The sequence below is a fragment of the Oratosquilla oratoria genome, chromosome 44 (assembly GCF_046742065.1).
Source record: "Oratosquilla oratoria isolate Oo_2021 chromosome 44, ASM4674206v1, whole genome shotgun sequence".
Classification (NCBI taxonomy): Eukaryota; Metazoa; Arthropoda; class Malacostraca; order Stomatopoda; family Squillidae; genus Oratosquilla; species Oratosquilla oratoria.
The window spans coordinates 15,742,855-15,761,355 of NC_134820.1; the positions used below are offsets into that span (position 1 = coordinate 15,742,855).

The 18,501-nt window shown below is 42.9% G+C and overlaps 1 protein-coding gene across 1 annotated transcript; it reads left to right on the plus strand.

The window, feature by feature from the left end:
* The first annotated feature begins 3,674 nt into the window (after window positions 1–3,674).
* LOC143022305 (uncharacterized) lies at window positions 3,675–4,121 on the plus strand. Its single transcript, XM_076180452.1, has one exon. The coding sequence runs from the start codon at window positions 3,675–3,677 to the stop codon at window positions 4,119–4,121; it is 447 nt and encodes a 148-aa protein (XP_076036567.1).
* Window positions 4,122–18,501: the final 14,380 nt, after the last annotated feature.

Here is an 18,501-nt window from a genome sequence, read left to right on the forward strand (position 1 = left end):
GGGAGGATGGCAGATTGTCAACAATCGCCGCCATCGTCCCCCCAAAAAAAACAACCCGCACATAGCCCGTCGAAGTTCCCAGTGATAATCAAACCCACGGAGAATCCGGCCCGATTCCTAAAGCTGGGGTCCTGGAGGCAAGCACAGCTGATCAAGGAGACTGTGGGCCCAGTCGAAGGAATTCGACAAACTCCCTCTGGAGAATGGCTGATTAGCTGCTCATTGGCAAAACAGCAGGGTCTGCTCCTACGCACCCCAGTCCTAAGAACGGACCGCCAAAAAATCGAGATAATTACCAGAATCCCCAAGACAATCGTCGTGGGAGTAGTGAAGGGAGTCCCCATCGATGACGACGCGGAGAGCTTGCTCATGAGAGACCTGGAGACCCAAGATCTTCCCGTCGATGATATCAAGAGGCTCATATCAAAGGAGGGCGTACCAACAGGGTCGGTAAGAGTGGCATTTCTTGCTGACACCCTTCCCTCCACTGTCAGATTAGGATATACCTTACACCAAGTTGTCCCCTACGTCGCTCCAGTAAGAAGATGCACAAAGTGTCAACTTCTGGGGCACTCTAGGAAGGAGTGCCGACGCAAGGCACCTCGGTGCGCTAAATGCAGCAAAGGACATCCCACCCAGGACTGCAGAGAGCAGCAACTTCTCTGTGTAAATTGCTGTGGAAATCACTCTGCTGCTTATCACGGATGCCCAGAAGTGGCTATTAGGAGGATAGCGCATGAGATAAAAAGATATGTCACCTTCTCGGAAGCGCTAGCTGCTGCCAGGGAGCGATGGACTACCCACCTTAAAGAAGAATGGGCAAAGGAGAGGGACTTTGGGACAGCGCCCAGGTCCCCTAAACACCTTTTAGAAAACGCACCCCCAACCCAGGCGGTTAAATCACCTGGCACTGAGCCTCCACCAACAAGTGAAGAAGTCTGTGCCCCCAAAGAAACGCCGCCTGCCAAACCCCCGACGACCACTACCACGGAAATGGAAGACAAGAAGAGGATTAAGAAACGTAAGATTCTCACCTTTTCTCACCATACACCAGGTAGGGCGATGCCCTGTCAGCGATGATGCCTCACGAAGTCCCTCCACAAGTCCCTATCAGCATACAGCTGCACACTCTCCACCTCTTCCATAGTTCTTCCTCTTGACTCTATGGCTTGTCTGATACCGTCTCTCCATCTCTTCCTGGGTCTTCCTGTTGGACGCTTTCCTTGTGGCTGCCACTGGTAGTATTTTAATGGGTACTGATGCTCATTCATCCTCATGACGTGGCCAAACCATCTTAATTGGCTTTTCTCTACATATTCTAATATGCGAGGAAAACTTATACCCAAGCAGGTTAAGTTAACAATTTACAAAAATATTTTAAGACCAGTTCTAACATATGGGTCAGAAACATGGACATTGACAGAAAGGCTGAAAAGTAAGATACAAGCAGCAGAGATGAGAGTACTGCGAATAATAAAAGGTGTAACAAGGTGTGACAGAATAAGAAATGAAGAAATAAGAAGAGAGCTGGAAATAGAGCCAATATTAAGAAACGTAAGATAAGGAGAAGAAAGACAGGCCAGATCATCTCCCCCCACCCCGAGGGATCCTTCCCCACCAACACGAACCTTCCTCCTGAGACGTCTCCTCCCATAGTGGAAAAAGAAATAAGGGCACTCTCACACGACAGAGCAGCCTTACTCCCAGCCCCCTCCACCCCCCTCTCAAGCTCCATCGAGAGCCTGAAAGCCACAGTCGAAACAATACAAAAAGATCTAGCTCGTTCCAACCCACAGGCAGCTCGGCTTCTAGACGGAATCTTCGTGATTCTTAGTACAATCATGGAAATTGGAAATCATGGCTGTACTTAGAATTATGCAATGGAACTGTCGGGCAATAAACACTGCCTGGGATCAACTAGTGCAGCATCTCGCCAAACACCACTACGAGGTAATTGCACTACAATCACTTCGGAAACGCCCTCTCCAGCTACCAACTCTGCCAGGCTACCACTACCCTCCCTTCTATGGGACCGATGCTTCAGGCGAAGCAAAGGTAGCCACGTATGTCTCCCTAGGATTAGCCGCCCAAGTCGGAACCTTGCCTGGACCTCCACTGGAGGCAGGATATGGTACGGTCTCTTCTGTCAAGGTGAAAGAAGACCAGACCATTAACATCCTAAATTATTACAATCCAGAAACGACTAGGCACTTTGAATGGCTTGGAGCCTTCACTGACAACTGGGTAGTGGTGGGGGATTTTAATCGTCGCGACGCCCTATGGGAAGACGAATATCCCCATTCCTCTCCTGAACTCGCCTCACAGTTAGACTCCGTGGATATGGTCCTCCTCAACGATGGCACCCACACCAGAGTTCCAGACGTGGTAGGGCACAGTAAGTCAGCCATCGACTTATCTTTCGTATCCTCAAACCTAGCGGGAGCCACGGACTGGTTCACACTTGGGGACCCTTTGTCTTCAGATCATCTCCCTATCTGCGTCTCCATACACCTCTCACCTGTAGTCCACCTGCCTCCACTGCAAGGAAACCTTAACCTTCAAAAGGCAAACTGGACTGCATACAAAGAGTTCTTGAACAACGATGACATTAGGCTAGACCTCGACAACTCGGCGGACAGCTTAAATCAACAGTTCACCGGCATAGTTCTGGCATCTGCTAGACACGCAATCCCCTTCGTCAGCACAGGTCAGGGAAGGCGTGGCCACCCTTGGTGGACGGAGGACTGCAATATTGCTGTCCTATCATCGGTACAAGAGAGAAGGGTCGGAAGAAGCCCGCATCGAGATGAAGACAACAAATTCGCGTTGCAAGAGGACCATAGCCCAAGCAAAGCTTACATACTGGATGAATAGTAAGGACAACACTTTGGACTTAAGCGCAGCTTGGAAAAAGGTCAAGATTCTAAAGAGCCGATATAACCCACCGGATAATGACCTTACAGCCCCAGACGGTACGATCCTGTGCACTCCTGAGGAGAAGGCTGAAAGCTTTCTCCACCACTTTGCTAGTGCAAGTACCATGGCCAGCCTCCCCGAGGCACAACTGCGCCTCCGTCGCGAACAAGAATCCCGAATGGATCTTTCTCCACCGAAAGGGGAAGACTCGAGCCTAACCCTCAGGGCAACCCGGACAAACAAGAAGTCGCCTGGAGCAGATAAGGTCACATACCCTCTCCTACAGCAACTGCCGCCTTTCATGCAAATGAATCTGCTAAGATTATATAACAAATGCTGGAGGCAAGGCGTTGTTCCTAGCGCCTGGAAGTACGCTATTGTGGTACCAATTCCCAAGACAAACAAGAGCAGGAAAAGCGTAACCAACTACAGGCCTGTCTCGCTCACCTCCCACGTAGGAAAGCTCTACGAGCGAATAGTACTGAATCGACTGAAGTCCCAGGTGGAAGATAAGAAAGCCCTCCCAAAACTTCAAGCCGGATTTAGAAAAGGGAGAAGCATCACTGACCACATCGTGCGACTCTCCGAACATATCCATAGGGCCCAAAGACAGAGACGGATTCTATAGACGTGCTTTTTTAGATATTGCCAAAGCTTTTGATACCGTCTGGCACGGTAAACTGCTATCTAAACTCAAATCTATTGGAGTTTCGCCGGGACTGTACAAATTTGTGCAGTCCTTCCTTTCTGGTCGATCCATGGTTGTACGCTGGAAAGGACACCTCAGCCGATCGTCAACCATTGATATGGGAGTCCCTCAGAGCTCTGTAGTTGCCCCGCTCCTCTTCACATTGCTCCTTGGGGATGTAGGAAAAGGAGTGAGAAAGGACACTGTCGTCACAGCCTATGCTGATGACATAGCATTATGGAGGAAAGCTATGCACCGGCGGCCCAAGAAGGATTCTGACCAGCACAAGTCAGAACTCCGTCTCTTTCAGAGACAGGTTGACCTGGTGATGACCCAACTGACCGACCTGGGCTTCATGCTCTCCGCAGCAAAGACTGTTTACATGCCAGTCCACGGCATAGGTTACAACAGAGGAGACTACCCTGACTGGAATTACATCAAAGTGGGCGGAACTCCCGTATACCCAGCTAAGGCAGTTCGATATTTAGGGATCATCTTCCAGAGAGACGGAAAATAGACTAGCCACATAAATCAGGTCATAATAAACGCTAGACGAGCCCTAAACCTCGTCCGAGTCATCCGCCGAGAGCCCTGGGGTCAAAGGAGGGAAACACTGATATCCATAGTCAAGAGTTTGGTACGCTCCCGGCTCCTCTTCGGATCTCCTCCCATGCACGATTGGGTAGTGTATAGATTAGCCAGAGTGAAATGCCAAGCGCTCCGCCTGGGTCTCAGTTTGCCAGCATCAGTTCCACATGAACAAGTATATAATGAAGCAGGTGTTCTTCCTCTTTGGTATCAACTGAAGAAAGATGCCTGCAAATACATGTTCACCAGTGCTAAAGTTGCAAATTCTACGGATGAGGAACTCCGGGAGGATTGGCTACCGGCCTCACAGACGATGCACATTCAAGGTCTGCCTGGCTCCGTCAAGGACCTGTGCATAAAAGCCGGGCTTCCTCCCGATGCGAGATAACTTGTTACCCAGTGTCAGGTGGATCTCTTTCACCCCTGGGTACTCAAACCACCAACAGTTGTCTCAGAAATTCCGGGATTGAGATGCCAAGACGGTCCGCATCTTCTGCTAGCACATGTGAGGGAGATGATAAGGACGGAGTACAAGGAAGACTTCCTTGTCTACACAAATGGTTCTGTGCTTGAGGGTGGCCGCACAGGCGCAGGGATATTCTTTGAAAACGCACAAGAGTCCATCTCCGTGAAGCTTCCCCCCACCTCCATCTTCTCGGCCGAATTAATCGCCATTCGGGAAGCCATAGAAATAGTTCTCGCTCTTCCCCATCCGCCAGCTTTCATCACCGTGCTCTCATATTCAAGAGCCAGCCTTAAGGCACTGCAGAGCTGTCAATGCGACTAGCAACCAGACACTTTGCAGGAAATACTGCACCTCGCTGCTAAGGCCTCTAACAAAGATATTCAGATAAGATATCAATGGGTAGCCTCACATGTGGGGTTGCACGGTAATGAAAAATCGGATGGGGCAGCCAAGAAGGGCTGAAGAGGACATGATTTCCATCAAATTCACGGTCAGCGACGCCCTGCACAAGATCAACAGAGCCATCTGGGAGACCTGGAAGGCAGACTTCACCGCCACTGCCATCGCTCGTGGATGGCCGACAACAACCTGCCACGGAGGAAAACCCCCGACCTTCCCCTCTTTACCCCCCTATATGTTAGCCATGATATCCAGAATAAGGGTAAATCATTGGCGAACCAAATCCCTTAATCTTCTCTGTACCTGTGGCAGAGAACAGGTCTCTTTCAATCACTGCCTTTTCGTTTGCAGACAGTTGAGGGACCATTTTAAAAATTTAAGAAATCTCTTCGGAGATCCCTCCACCGCCCTAGACCAATTGAGGGCAAACAGCACATCAGACGCCGGAAAATCTCAAATAATCCTGGCTGACACACACACACACACACACACACACACACACACACACACACACACACACACACACACACACACACACACACGCACACACACACACACACACACACACACACACACACACACACACACACACACACACACACAGTTGACAGTTGACAGTGGTGGTGTACGGACGTGTCCGTGTCCTGTCGCAGATCTGACTAGGCGCTAGGTAGCAGCCAGGGTCAGCTTGTTGACCCATAACCCTATTTCTAAGCTTGAGATACAAAAACAATGTGCGGTCCAGCTTTGCAAAATCTCTCACCCTCATATCGATACACACCTAGTCAAATGTATACGTGGAAACGAGGGTGCGGTTATCCACCAAGTTCAGTGATTCAAAGCTTAAAAAACATGAAACTTTTTCGCAATCGTGGCCGACGCGGTGGCTCAAAAATTACCCGAACAGTGCCTGTGATTACAAATAAAAGAAGTGCAACCAAAAAACGAAAAGTCGAGCCAAGACAACGAATTCTCAATGAAGTTCCACGCGTTTGGTACAGCCTACCCTCCATCATACTATCTAATGTTACCTCATTAGCCAACAAAATGGAAGAAGTGATTGAATTAGTGCGCTCCACAGGCTGTGATGTGATGGCAATTACGGAAGCGTGGCAAATAATTCCCGAAGTGTGTAACATAGAAAATTTTGTACTTTTTCACCATCTCAGAGTAAACCGCAGAGGCGGTGGTGTGGCATTGTATTGTCGAGCTGACCTCAACCCCTTACACCTTAGGGTTGACATACCAGAGGGAGTCGAGGCTTTATGGGTCAAACTCACCCCCCGCTTCCATCCCCGCCACACCGCCTCTATTATAATGTGCGTCATATACCACCCTCCTCGTGCCAACACTGCCCTTCTCCTCAACGATCACATAATTGAAACTGCTGACTCCCTCCGCTTAAGGTTTCCTGCTGCCAAATTAGTTGTGTGCGGGGACTTTAATCGTCTGGACACAAGTGATATTTTACACCATTTAAATCTCAAGCAGGTAGTGACCTTTCCCACCCACGACCAAACAACCCTTGACCTAATTATGACTGACATGGCGCAGCTGTACTCTACCCCCAGACCTCTCCCCCCCATCGGTAAGAGCACGCACCTCACCATCCAATGGTCCCCAGCCCCTAGTGCAGCCATTCACAGGATTAAAGTAACCAGACAGCACCGCCCTATGCCTGATTCCGCCATGAGGGAATTTGGCAGGTGGATAGTGGAACATCCCTGGCCAGAGGTTCTCAACGTTGAAGACGTGGAGACCAAGTGGACAAATTACTCCACCACCACAATTGAGGCCTTTCACCACTTCTTCCCTGTAAAGGATTTCTCTGTCCATCACTCTGACGCTCCTTGGATGACACCACATATCAAACGTCTCATCAAACAACGCAACAAGGCATTTTACACCGACCGAGCCCAGTTCAGGTTCCTGAGGAATAAGGTCATCAGAGAGATCATTACCGCCAAATCCTCTTACTACCCAAACAAATTGCAACACCTCAAACAGCAACGCAATAACACTCAGTGGTTCAGCAAGATCAGGGCTCTCTGTGGCCTGCACCTGTCACCTGACCTAGCAGCCCAGGAGATCAACTCCCACTTCGCCTCTATCTGTCAGACATTACCCCCTCTCGACCCTTCCCGCCTACCTGCCTACCTCCCTTCCCCCTCACCCCCCATTCAAGTTCGAGTTTCCGACGTAGCTACTAAGCTGGGTAAACTCAAACAAAATAGATCCACAACCCCCTCTGACCTTCCTATTAAAATCTACAAGGAATTTGCCCCTGAACTTGCCCTCCCACTCTCCTCCATAATTAATGCCTCTTTAAGCCAAAACACCTGCCCCAGCGACTGGAAAATTTCATATGTTACTCCCATCCCCAAAACCCTCAGCCCACAATCACTAAGTGACCTTAGGCCCATCGCCATCACCCCTATCCCAAGCCTTATATGTGAAGACTTGGTTTTTAACTCCGTTTACAGCAACATAAAACACTCAATAGATGCACAACAATTTGGCAACATGAAATCCTCCTCTACCACTCACTGTCTCATTGACCTACTCAACTTCCTTCACAGCAACCTAGACAAGCGTAACACATCCCTAGCTGTTACCTTTGTAGACTTCAGGAAGGCCTTTGACCTTGTTGACCACAATGTTGTTCTCTCCAAAGCCATCCAACTGGGGATCCAGCCCCACCTAATAGCATGGATGGGTTTTTTCCTCACCGGACGTCGGCAGGCGGTCAGGTACCAAGGGTCAACTTCCCCCCTCCTCCCTTTAACTTGTGGGGTCACCCAGGGTACCAAAATGGGTCCCCTATGCTTCCTCATCCTTATCAACGACGCCCTCATGGACACTCCTCACAGATGGAAGTACGTGGATGACAGCACCATAGGCATCCCCATCAACACCAGGCGGCCTGATTACGCACCACTACAAAACACCCTGAACAAGCTCATGATGTGGACGGAAAACAACAACGTCACAATCAACACCAACAAGACCGTAGTGATGCACTTTTGTACCTCCACCCAAGCAGTACCTCCTCCACAACTTTCATTGGGCCCCCACCCCCTCCAATTGGTGCAATCCACCAAGATCTTGGGCATCACACTCGATGCTCAATTAGATTGGAATCAACATATCACCAATATAGTCAGGACAGCATCTTACAAACTGTATATGCTGAGTAGGTTAAAATCACTAGGAACACCTACATCTGAGCTACAGGAGGTCTACAAAACTTTCATACTCCCCACCCTCATGTACATCTCACCAGCCTGGAGCAGCTCACTCACCCTCACACAGAGACAAAAGCTGGAGAGGGTACAAAAGAGAGCGTGCAGGATCATCCTGGGCGTGGAGTACAGCAGCTACGACCATGCTCTTACCACCCTTACTCTATCTAGGGTGTCCCAGCGGCACGGGGAGGCACTAAGGAAATTTGGGGAAAGCCTGCTTTCCCACCCTAGACACCGTCACCTCCTCCCTCCTGATGCTCCACCAACTCGCCACGCCACTAGACACACAAATAGACTCATACCAATCAAAGCGCCAAGGACAGACCGCTACAAAAACAGTGCTATCCCATCTATTGTGCACATAATTAACTCATTGTAAAATTGCTCCATGTATATATTCCAAGTTTTATATCTTTAATCAACTTAGCCAATGTATTATTGTCAGTGTACCACTGTAATAGAAATAAACCTTTTATTATTATTATTATTATTATTATTATTATTAAATACACACACACACACACACACACACACACACACACACACACACACACACACGCGCGCGCGCGCGCGCGAGGAACAATGGTCACACAACACAAGAGGAAAAAGGGCAATAACTATGAATAAAACAGAAAGTGGAAGTGACAGAAAACTAAGAGTGTCTTACACAAATATAGATGGATTAATAACAGGATTGAATGAGCTGAATGATTATCTGAAGGAAAAAGAACCGGACATAATGGGAATTGTAGAAACGAAATTAAAAGGTCCACAGTGTAGGCAATGATGCATATAATTATTGGATTAGAAACAGAGAGACAAAACAAGGGGGTGGAGTTATGTTCCTGACTAAGAAGGATATAAACGTGAGGTGTGTTACATATGGAAAGAATTCAGTAAAGATGATTATGATCGAAGTGGAAGATAGAGATAAGAAGAACAGAAAGTTTGTGATAAATTATGTGCCTCCAGAAACAGCCTCGTGGGAAGAGAGTGAACATAAAAGTATGTTAGAGGACCCAAAGATAACATTAAATAAGATAATGGAAGGTGGAGGAAGAATAGTTATGATGGCGACTTTAATTGCAAAGAAGTCTGCTGGGAAGAGATCACAGTAAAGGGTGGAGACGGCTCATGGGGAAATGTTCTAATCGAGATGATTATTGATCATACAATGACACAGTGGATACAGGAGAACACTAGGTATAGAAATGAAGAAGAACCATCGAGACTAGACCTAATAATCACATCTGAACCTAGAATAGTGGAAAAGATTGAATATAAAACACCAATAAGTAAAAGTGACCATATATTGATTGAACTGGAACTAAATGAGGAAAAATACATGAAAAGAAATGAACAATATAGAAAAGGAAGAATAATGTATGAAAAAACAAACTTGGATAAAATAAGAGAATTCTTTCAAAAAGAAAACTGGGAAGGAATATACAAAGAAGAAACAACAGTGGAAGAGAAATGGAATATTTTGACAATTTTTTTTTATAAAAAAAAAAAGGAGTGGAAAAGTATGTCCCAAGACAAAAACAAGAAAAGAAATATATAAACTGTTGGTACAGCAAAAGTTGTGAGGAGTTAAAAGACAAAAGAGACAAAGCCTGGACCAAGTGGAGAAAGGACAAAAGACCTGAAAAGTGGAAAATATATACTTGTTATAGAAATAAATATGTACAAGCGTGCAGAGAGGAAAAGAGAAAATATGAAAAAGATGTCATAGAAAAATGTAAAGATCAACCAAAACTATTTTACAGATTTGTAAACAACAAACTGAAAAGCAAACAAGATTTGGAGAAGTTAAGGCAAGGAAGAGTTGAATACACAGAGGAAATTGAAATGGCGGAAATTATGAACAAGCATTTTAAATCAGTGTTTACAAGAGAGAACATACAACCTGAAGAGATCGAATGGAAAGAGAAAGTCCCCCCCATGAAAGAAATAGAAGTAACAAGGAATGAAATATTGAATCACTTGAGTAATCTTGATGTCAGAAAATCGCATGGACCAGATGAAATAGCAAACTGGATTTTGAAAGAATGCAGGAATGAATTGGCAGACAAAATACATAGCATAATAAACAGTTCCTTGAAAGAAGGAAAAGTCCCAGAAGATTGGAAAAGAGCAAATATAGTACCTATATATAAAGGGGGAAATAAGGAAGACCTTACCAACTATAGACCAGTCTCTCTAACAAGTACAATAGCAATAATTTGTGAAAGAATTGTCAAAAGTAGATGGGTAAAATATTTAGAAAAAAACAACGAGCTAAATCCAAGGCAATTTGGATTCAGACAAGGACGATCATGCGTCACCAATTTCATATGTTTCTATTCAAGGCTAATAGATATAATACAAGAAAGAGATAGATGGGCTGATTGTGCATATCTAGACCCAAAAAAAGCTTTTGACAAAGTACCACACAAGAAGTTGCTTAAGAAATTAGAAACTGAAGGAGAAATACAGGGCAAACTGTTTAAATGGATGGAAGACTTTTTGCAAGAAAGAAAAATGAGCGTAGTGATAAGAGATAAACACTCAAAATGGGATGAAGTAATAAGCGGTGTTCCGCAAGGAACAGTTCTGGCTCCAATAATGTTTGCTATATATATCAATGATATGGATGACGGAATTGAAAGCTATATGAGCTTCTTTGCAGATGATGCAAAACTGTTGAAAAAAGTGAACACGGAAGAAGATTGCGAGTCACTACAGAATGATCTGAATAAAGTACAGGAATGGAGTAGGAAGTGGGAGATGGAGTTCAACACTAAAAAGTGTAGTATAATGGAATTTGGAAAAAGCAAAAACAGAATAACAGGATCATATAAATTGGGAGAAGAAGGAATAAAAAAAAAGTAGAAAATGAGAAGGACCTGGGAGTCGTTGTTATGAATAATATGTCACCTGAGAAACATATAAATAAGATTTTTGGAGAAACTTATAATTTAATAAGAACAATCAAAGTGGCATTTGCACACCTGGATGAAGAAATGGTGAAGAAAATTCTAATCACTCTGATAAGACCAAAATTGGAATATGAAGCAACGATATGGTCACCAAGTTTTCAATGATCGTAGATTCTACAATTTTTCTCCTGAACTCACATCTGGATTTATAAATAAGCTCAGCTTTGTCCCAATCTAAACAATGTTTAAATTGCTTAACATGTTGGAACACAGCTGCTCTCTTATGCATAAGAGAGCTCAGCTGTGTTCCAACATGTTAAGCAATTTAAACATTGTTTAGATTGGGACAATGATGAGGTTATCTATAAATCCAGATGTGAGTATGTGAGGATTTGCTCGTCTACGAGCGATTCTCAGTCTCGTTTGCTATGGTACGGAATTAAAAGTGATATGTGGTTGGAAAAGATATATATATATATATATATATATATATATATATATATATATATATATATATATATATATATATATATTAACAAGTTTTGAGAGCCAGTGGTTGCGGAAGACATAACATCCAAGAGGTATATTAACTTTACTTTCTAAATACATCCAAATTAAAGCAGGAGGAATATTACCATTACTTTTTATTTTCTAATGTGTCTGAGTCCAGGAAAGATAAGGGATAACTACCTCCTATATTAGTTTTATTCGTTTGTTTATTTAATTCCTGATAACTTCGTAGTCCGCACACTCTATTTACAATTCCACCACAGGTACCGGACATTCGACAGACGCTGCAAGAACATCGAGAACCCGACGTGGGGCGCGGCCTTCGCGGCCTTCAAGCGCAGACTTCCTTCCACCCGTATACGCTGACGGTGAGTGCTTCTTCTGCCATTGCCTCTCGTTCATTTTCTTTATTTATTTTTCTCTCTCACTTGAATGCGTGCAATTTTGTTCATTATTTTTTTAATTCTATTCCATGTAGTGCCATTGCATCCAATTTCTTTTCCCTCTCTCTTTCACTTGAATGCGTGCAGGTTTGTTTACTTTGTTGTTTATATATTTTTTCATTCTATTCCTTGTCGTGCCATTGCACTTCATTTCTTTTAGTTTTCTCCTTTATTCATTTATGTTTTCTCTTTCACTCACATGCGTGAAGGTATCGAAGCTGTAGTGACGTTACTAGTTCCGTTCTCTAATTTATGTATTCATTTTTCTTTAATTCGTGTATACCGTTTTCCCGCGTAAACTGTTGCCGTAAGTCATACGTGTCTCATGCACACTGCTAATGTATCGTAAAAATATATATCTGATCCTCATCCTCTAAATAATCCATATTAAACTATCTATTTAAGTAAAATTATTATGATCTTTTTGTTTATGTAAAATTTCAGTCTGTATGTACAGAAATGCGACTGTATTTACATAAATAAATTCATATACATCCACCCAAGGTGTGCACGGCGATGTAACCACTTTTGTAAATTAATGTTCCAGAACATCACGTGTTGTTTGAATACCTTATCTATATTTATTCGGAGGCTCCAATAGGTCTCTATAGCCGGATTAATTTATTAAACTTGCTCCCCATAAACGATGTTATATGTCATATATATGAGGAAGCCAAGTATATAATCCACTCTCTACAGTGTTAAGCACAGTGGAAGCGATATCATCCGTTTTGATCGAGTACACCTCTCCTTAGTTCACTCCTTCCTTGTGTTTCCTGTCTCCAGAAACACTGTGTCAAAACAAAACAAAGACCTTTTCTTCCAACGGATACGACATTCAGGGCCCCCCTGAACTCGACGCCAACAGAACACTTGTCATAACACAAGTAGACCCTTACGTCACGGAACACACACCCGAGGAAATCAAACAAGAAATAAAGACTAAACACAAACACACAAGTCACACAAATCATCACACTTCCACGTACCAGAACCGTTCTTAAGGTAAGCATATACATATATCCCACAATATACCAACTGCTACTCACTTGAACACGTACGCAAACACTGCCCACACCCATTCCCATACATGGCCTGTTCCAAAGGCACATCCAGAGAACACCGAAAAGACAAATGCACCTGTGTAATGACCAAATGCCTCCTCTGTCAAGGGGACCATCCAGTTGCTACACACCGCTGCCCCCCCCCCCCCAACAAAAAAAAACGCACTCCTCCCCACACCAACAAGCACGACCACAACACTTCACCACATGGCAACAATAAACACATCCATTACACTAGCCACCCTTATGCACACGGAAGAGCCAGGTTCGTTCCAGAACACACTCAACACCATATACCAAGCCAACGGCCTCCCCACAGTCATAATTCCTTTAACACAAACCTACTAGCAAAAGCACTAAGGAACCAAACACAACCCACCATAACATCTAACAACACAGAACCCATGGAGACAACAGAGTAAAACCTCAAATGACAGCACCAGAAGACGAAGACACTAATCCCCCAACCAACCCAAAAACAAACAGCCTGGGACTTCAACCTGTAGCACCAGTAGCAGGACAGATACCAGCAGACCCCACACACGACACTCTCAAAAGACTCATCGAGCGACACCCAAAGAATAAAAATAAGATACACAACACCACAGCAGGAAAAAGACATAATAGAGAAAATAGCCAAAGACACAAGAAACTTAACCAATTACCCCATACAGATAATAAACGAGACAAAATTCAACAATCTCAAACAAGGACACTTCGACCTCCGAAACAAGAACACAGAATACGAACCACACTGGACACACAACGCCGACTAAACAATAACTATACACTTCTATCTAGTGGTGGGCAGCTACCGGTAAAGTTACCGGTTTTATCGGTAACAGCCTTGACGGTAGCTTACCGGCAATAATTCTGCTACCGTTAAGGTTCCGTTAACCGATAAGCTATACCAAACACTCGTGGAGCGGTAAGCACGTCTCGGCTTGGTGGTACTGAGTGACGGTAGTGGTGGGCAGCTACCGGTAGTTACGGGTTTTATCGGTAACAACCTTGACGGTAGCTTACCAGCAAAAAATCTGCTACCGTTTAGGCTCCGTTAACCGATAAGCTATCCCATAATACTCAGAGAGCGGTAAGCACGTTTCGGCTTGGTGGTACTGAGTGACAGTACTGACGGCCCTACGTAGGATGAAAATTGACAGGAACGTATTCAACGTGCTAGATCGTCCTGCTCCCTTCTCGGCCCACAGATGAACAGTACGAAATGTACGTATTCGAATATGAAAATTAACAGACGTGCTAGATCGTTTTGTTTGCATCTCGGCCCGCAGAGGTTCAGTGCAAAATGTATTCGATTAGTCAGCCTATGTGATCTAGAAATGAAGAGGTGGTCAAACTACTCGAAAACTTTTCAGTCTGCCTGGTTAAAGGATCCCCTGTTTAAAAAATGGTTAGCGGAAGTGAAAGAGGATGGAAATAAGGCACGTTGTAAAGTTTGTAGAACGGACATGAAAGCTCACAGAACGGGGAGATTGGAGACACTGTTTCCACACTTACCAGATCTTCATATTTAACTTTATATTTAATGTTTATTAATATATGCATATTTACATAAATGTACGCAGTTGCTCATGAAAGACACCATCTGCATGTTACAATCTATTTGTACTGTACTTGTATTGGAGTTAATCACAAACAAGTTCACAAATACACTTATCAGACTCGCACGAGTGATGACTGACAAGGATATATATATAAGCTATGGGTTGGGGCAGGGAATACAGTATACCACAACAGACTCACGGAAAGCAGAGACAAGAATAAGCGGGCAGAGACGATCAAAGATTCTGGTGGATTAACACTGTGCCCATTGAAGTGGCCTCTACGACGCAAGGTAACGTGTTATTCAAAAATCATATTTTGTTAGTGATACGCATGTAATTATTATTCGCGTAGTCCTAAGTAACTAATATTTGCGAGCCTTACCCTAGATTGGTGGAGGTGGCGCGCGCTGGCGATTCCGGTGGGCATGTATCCAAATGGATACACAGAATAATAAATTAAAATAAAATATATGCGTGTGTTTTTTGTCCATTTAAAGGTACTATAATATTAATATAGGGATCGTAGAATCCTGATAATACAAAATAAACGTAATTACAATATAAAAAAATGACAACTATGAACAAAACAAAAAAAATTAGACAGAAATTCAAATGGTTGACATTATGTGTTCCTGAGCCTAATATGAGGAACTTTGTAAAAAAAAAAACAACAACATGAAAATGACCTACATATGTCAATTCATCTCGCACAAAACCTTTAAAACCTCAATTGTACAAAAAAACTTTGTCCTGACTAAATGAAAAATGGGTGATTTTGGAAATGAATTTTTATGTGTAATGTGTAAAAATGATGCATGTAATTATTTTTCTTTTATGAAATTGTGTTTCTATGTGAAAAATATATTCTTTGTATGAAATTGCACTTACATAGAGACGGAAGTGGAGTGTGAGAGGGGGAGGGGGGGATTGGTGCGTAGGCCTATGCACTGAGGGAGAGGAGGTAATGCACCCCCTCCCTACTCCCCGCCCACGAGAGTTGGAGTAACGACTCGGAGCGCAGGATTTTTATAGTGACGACGTTACAAAACTTGAGTTGTGACTACACACCATAGTAGGATGAAATTTGTTTAGATTTAAGTCATAAAGGCGACTCGAACTTGGGACGTCACTACTACCTCACGAGTCTTTTACCGGTAAATTACCGGTAATTCCGGTAACGGCATTGTTGTTTACCGGTAATTCCGGTATTGAAATTAGCGGTATTTGCCCAGCACTACTTCTATCTCATCATTATGGAACAAATACACATCATACAACACAATATAACACAATGGACATTCGACAGAAGAAACAAACTTTGTAACATATACAACATAACAACACCAGACATAATACCTTTAAACTCGATAGGTACACCCGACAGACTAAAAATACAAAATTGCACAGTACACAGACGAAACGATACCAATCAAGCACAAGCAGGCATAGCAATAGCCATTAAATACAACATCAATTACAAAATACTAGACGACTTTCAAGACGAAATACCAGGACTTAAAATAGACACAGACTAAGGACCCATAATAATAGCAACAATATACTTACCCCCCAGACGCCCCCTCTTCCCTATAGATGATATACTAAGACTAACAAGAAAAAGACTACCTGTATACAAATCAGGAGGCATGAACGCCAAACATCCTACACCAGGACACAACAGCACAAACACCACAGGAAGATAGATAGCACAACTAATGCAAAGAGGACACTTGACACACTTAGGGCCAGACTTCCCCACCTGCATTACACACAACCGACAATTAACACCAGACATAACACTAACAAACAGACATCATCAATTAAACTACATAATCGCACCAGGAAAACTAACTACATCAGACCACATCCCAATACACTTAACATTGGCAACAAAACCAATAACAATACCTACACCAGAAAGATACAAATTCCACAAAGCAGACTGGACAGCTCATTTGTACGTCATTCATTTGAAAAAGCATACCTACGATACTAGTCAGGACTATGACTCCTATTCCACTAATGTCATATACACACACCTACACATCCACACACACACACACACACACACACACACACACACACACACACACACACACACACACACACACACACACACACACACACACACACAAACACACAAACAAACACACACACACACACACACACACACACACACACACACACACACACACACACACACACACACACACACACACACACACACACACACACACACACACACACACACAAAAGGATTACAAAGGCGGAGCATGCCGACAGGAGACCTTTTGGTCCATATCTAGGTCGGATGCGAAAAAATCATAATAATAATGAAATATTAAATAAAAACTATAATAATATAAATAACAAATAAAATACATAAATAAATGCATAGGTATAGTTAAAAAATAAACAAACAGGTAACTAGTAAATAATAATAAATTGACATATAATAAATGAAAATCAGACAGACAAATGATAATAAAACAAAAACAAATAATATAAAATAAATTATAATCATTACAGCATCTTGCTTAGGTGTTTATCCAAATGATTCTTAAAGCTTCGAACTGAACTACATTGCACTACCTGTGCAGGAAGTTTATTCCATTCATTAACTACACGGTTGGCGAAGTTGTTTCTACCTACTTCCAAATTGAATCTATTTCCGGACAGTTTGAGACCATCGTTTCTTGTCTGATTCTCATTCAATGTGAAAATTTTGTCACTTTTGATTTTGTCAATTCCCCTTAAAATCTTAAAGACCTGTATCAAGTCACCTCTGAGTCTACGCTTTTATAGGGAAAACAGATTCATATGATTTAGTCGATTTTCGAGAACCCGACGGCGGGCGCGGCCTTCAACCGCAGACTACCCGTATACGCTGACGGTGAGTGCCTGCCTCAGAGGTTAGTAAGCTGCATACCACATCCATCGTTGTAAATATAATGGAAATGAACAAATAAATTAATAGATAAATAAATAAATAGATAAATAAATAAATAGATAAATAAATAACGTCCATAGGTTTTTCCAGATAAACAAAAGTTGATATCATAAGCTGTTGGCCACGCCCATCATAATACACACAAAGGTGGGAGCAAAAACAAAAATAAATACATTAATTAATAAGCAAATTGATAGATAACCGAATGAATTAATTAATTAATGAATCAATAATGTCCATAAGTTTTTCCAGATAAACACAAGTTGATATAATAAAAACATTTTGTTTTATTCTACATAAAATAAGATAAGATATTTGATACAATTTTCCCTTATTTTACTTAGTGTAATGTAAAATATTCAATATCTTATCCTACTTTAACTCATTTTCCTTGACATTATCCATTCACTATCAATTGTTTATGTTATTCATCTAGTTTCATTCCGTGTAGTGTCATTGCCTCTCGTTCATTTTCTTTCTTTATCTATTTCTATCTCACTTGAATGCGTGCAGGTTTGTTTAAGTAATGTTTTTAATCTTATTCCATGAAGTGCCATTGCATCCAATTTCTTTTCTTTCTCTCCTTTGTTTATTTTTTCTCTTTCACTTGAATGCGTGCAGGTTGATTTTAACGATGAGTAAGACTGGGCCACCATACCATGATGAACTTGTAGAAAACTACCAAGGGGCAGCAATTCGATATTTGCGGTGGATTCAGCCGCCACCCGCTGCTGCACTACCTAACG

Excerpts from the sequence above, each read along its gene's own strand:
- LOC143022305 (XM_076180452.1), top strand. The coding sequence starts at position 3,675 with ATGGTTGTACGCTGGAAAGGACACCTCAGCCGATCGTCAACCATTGAT.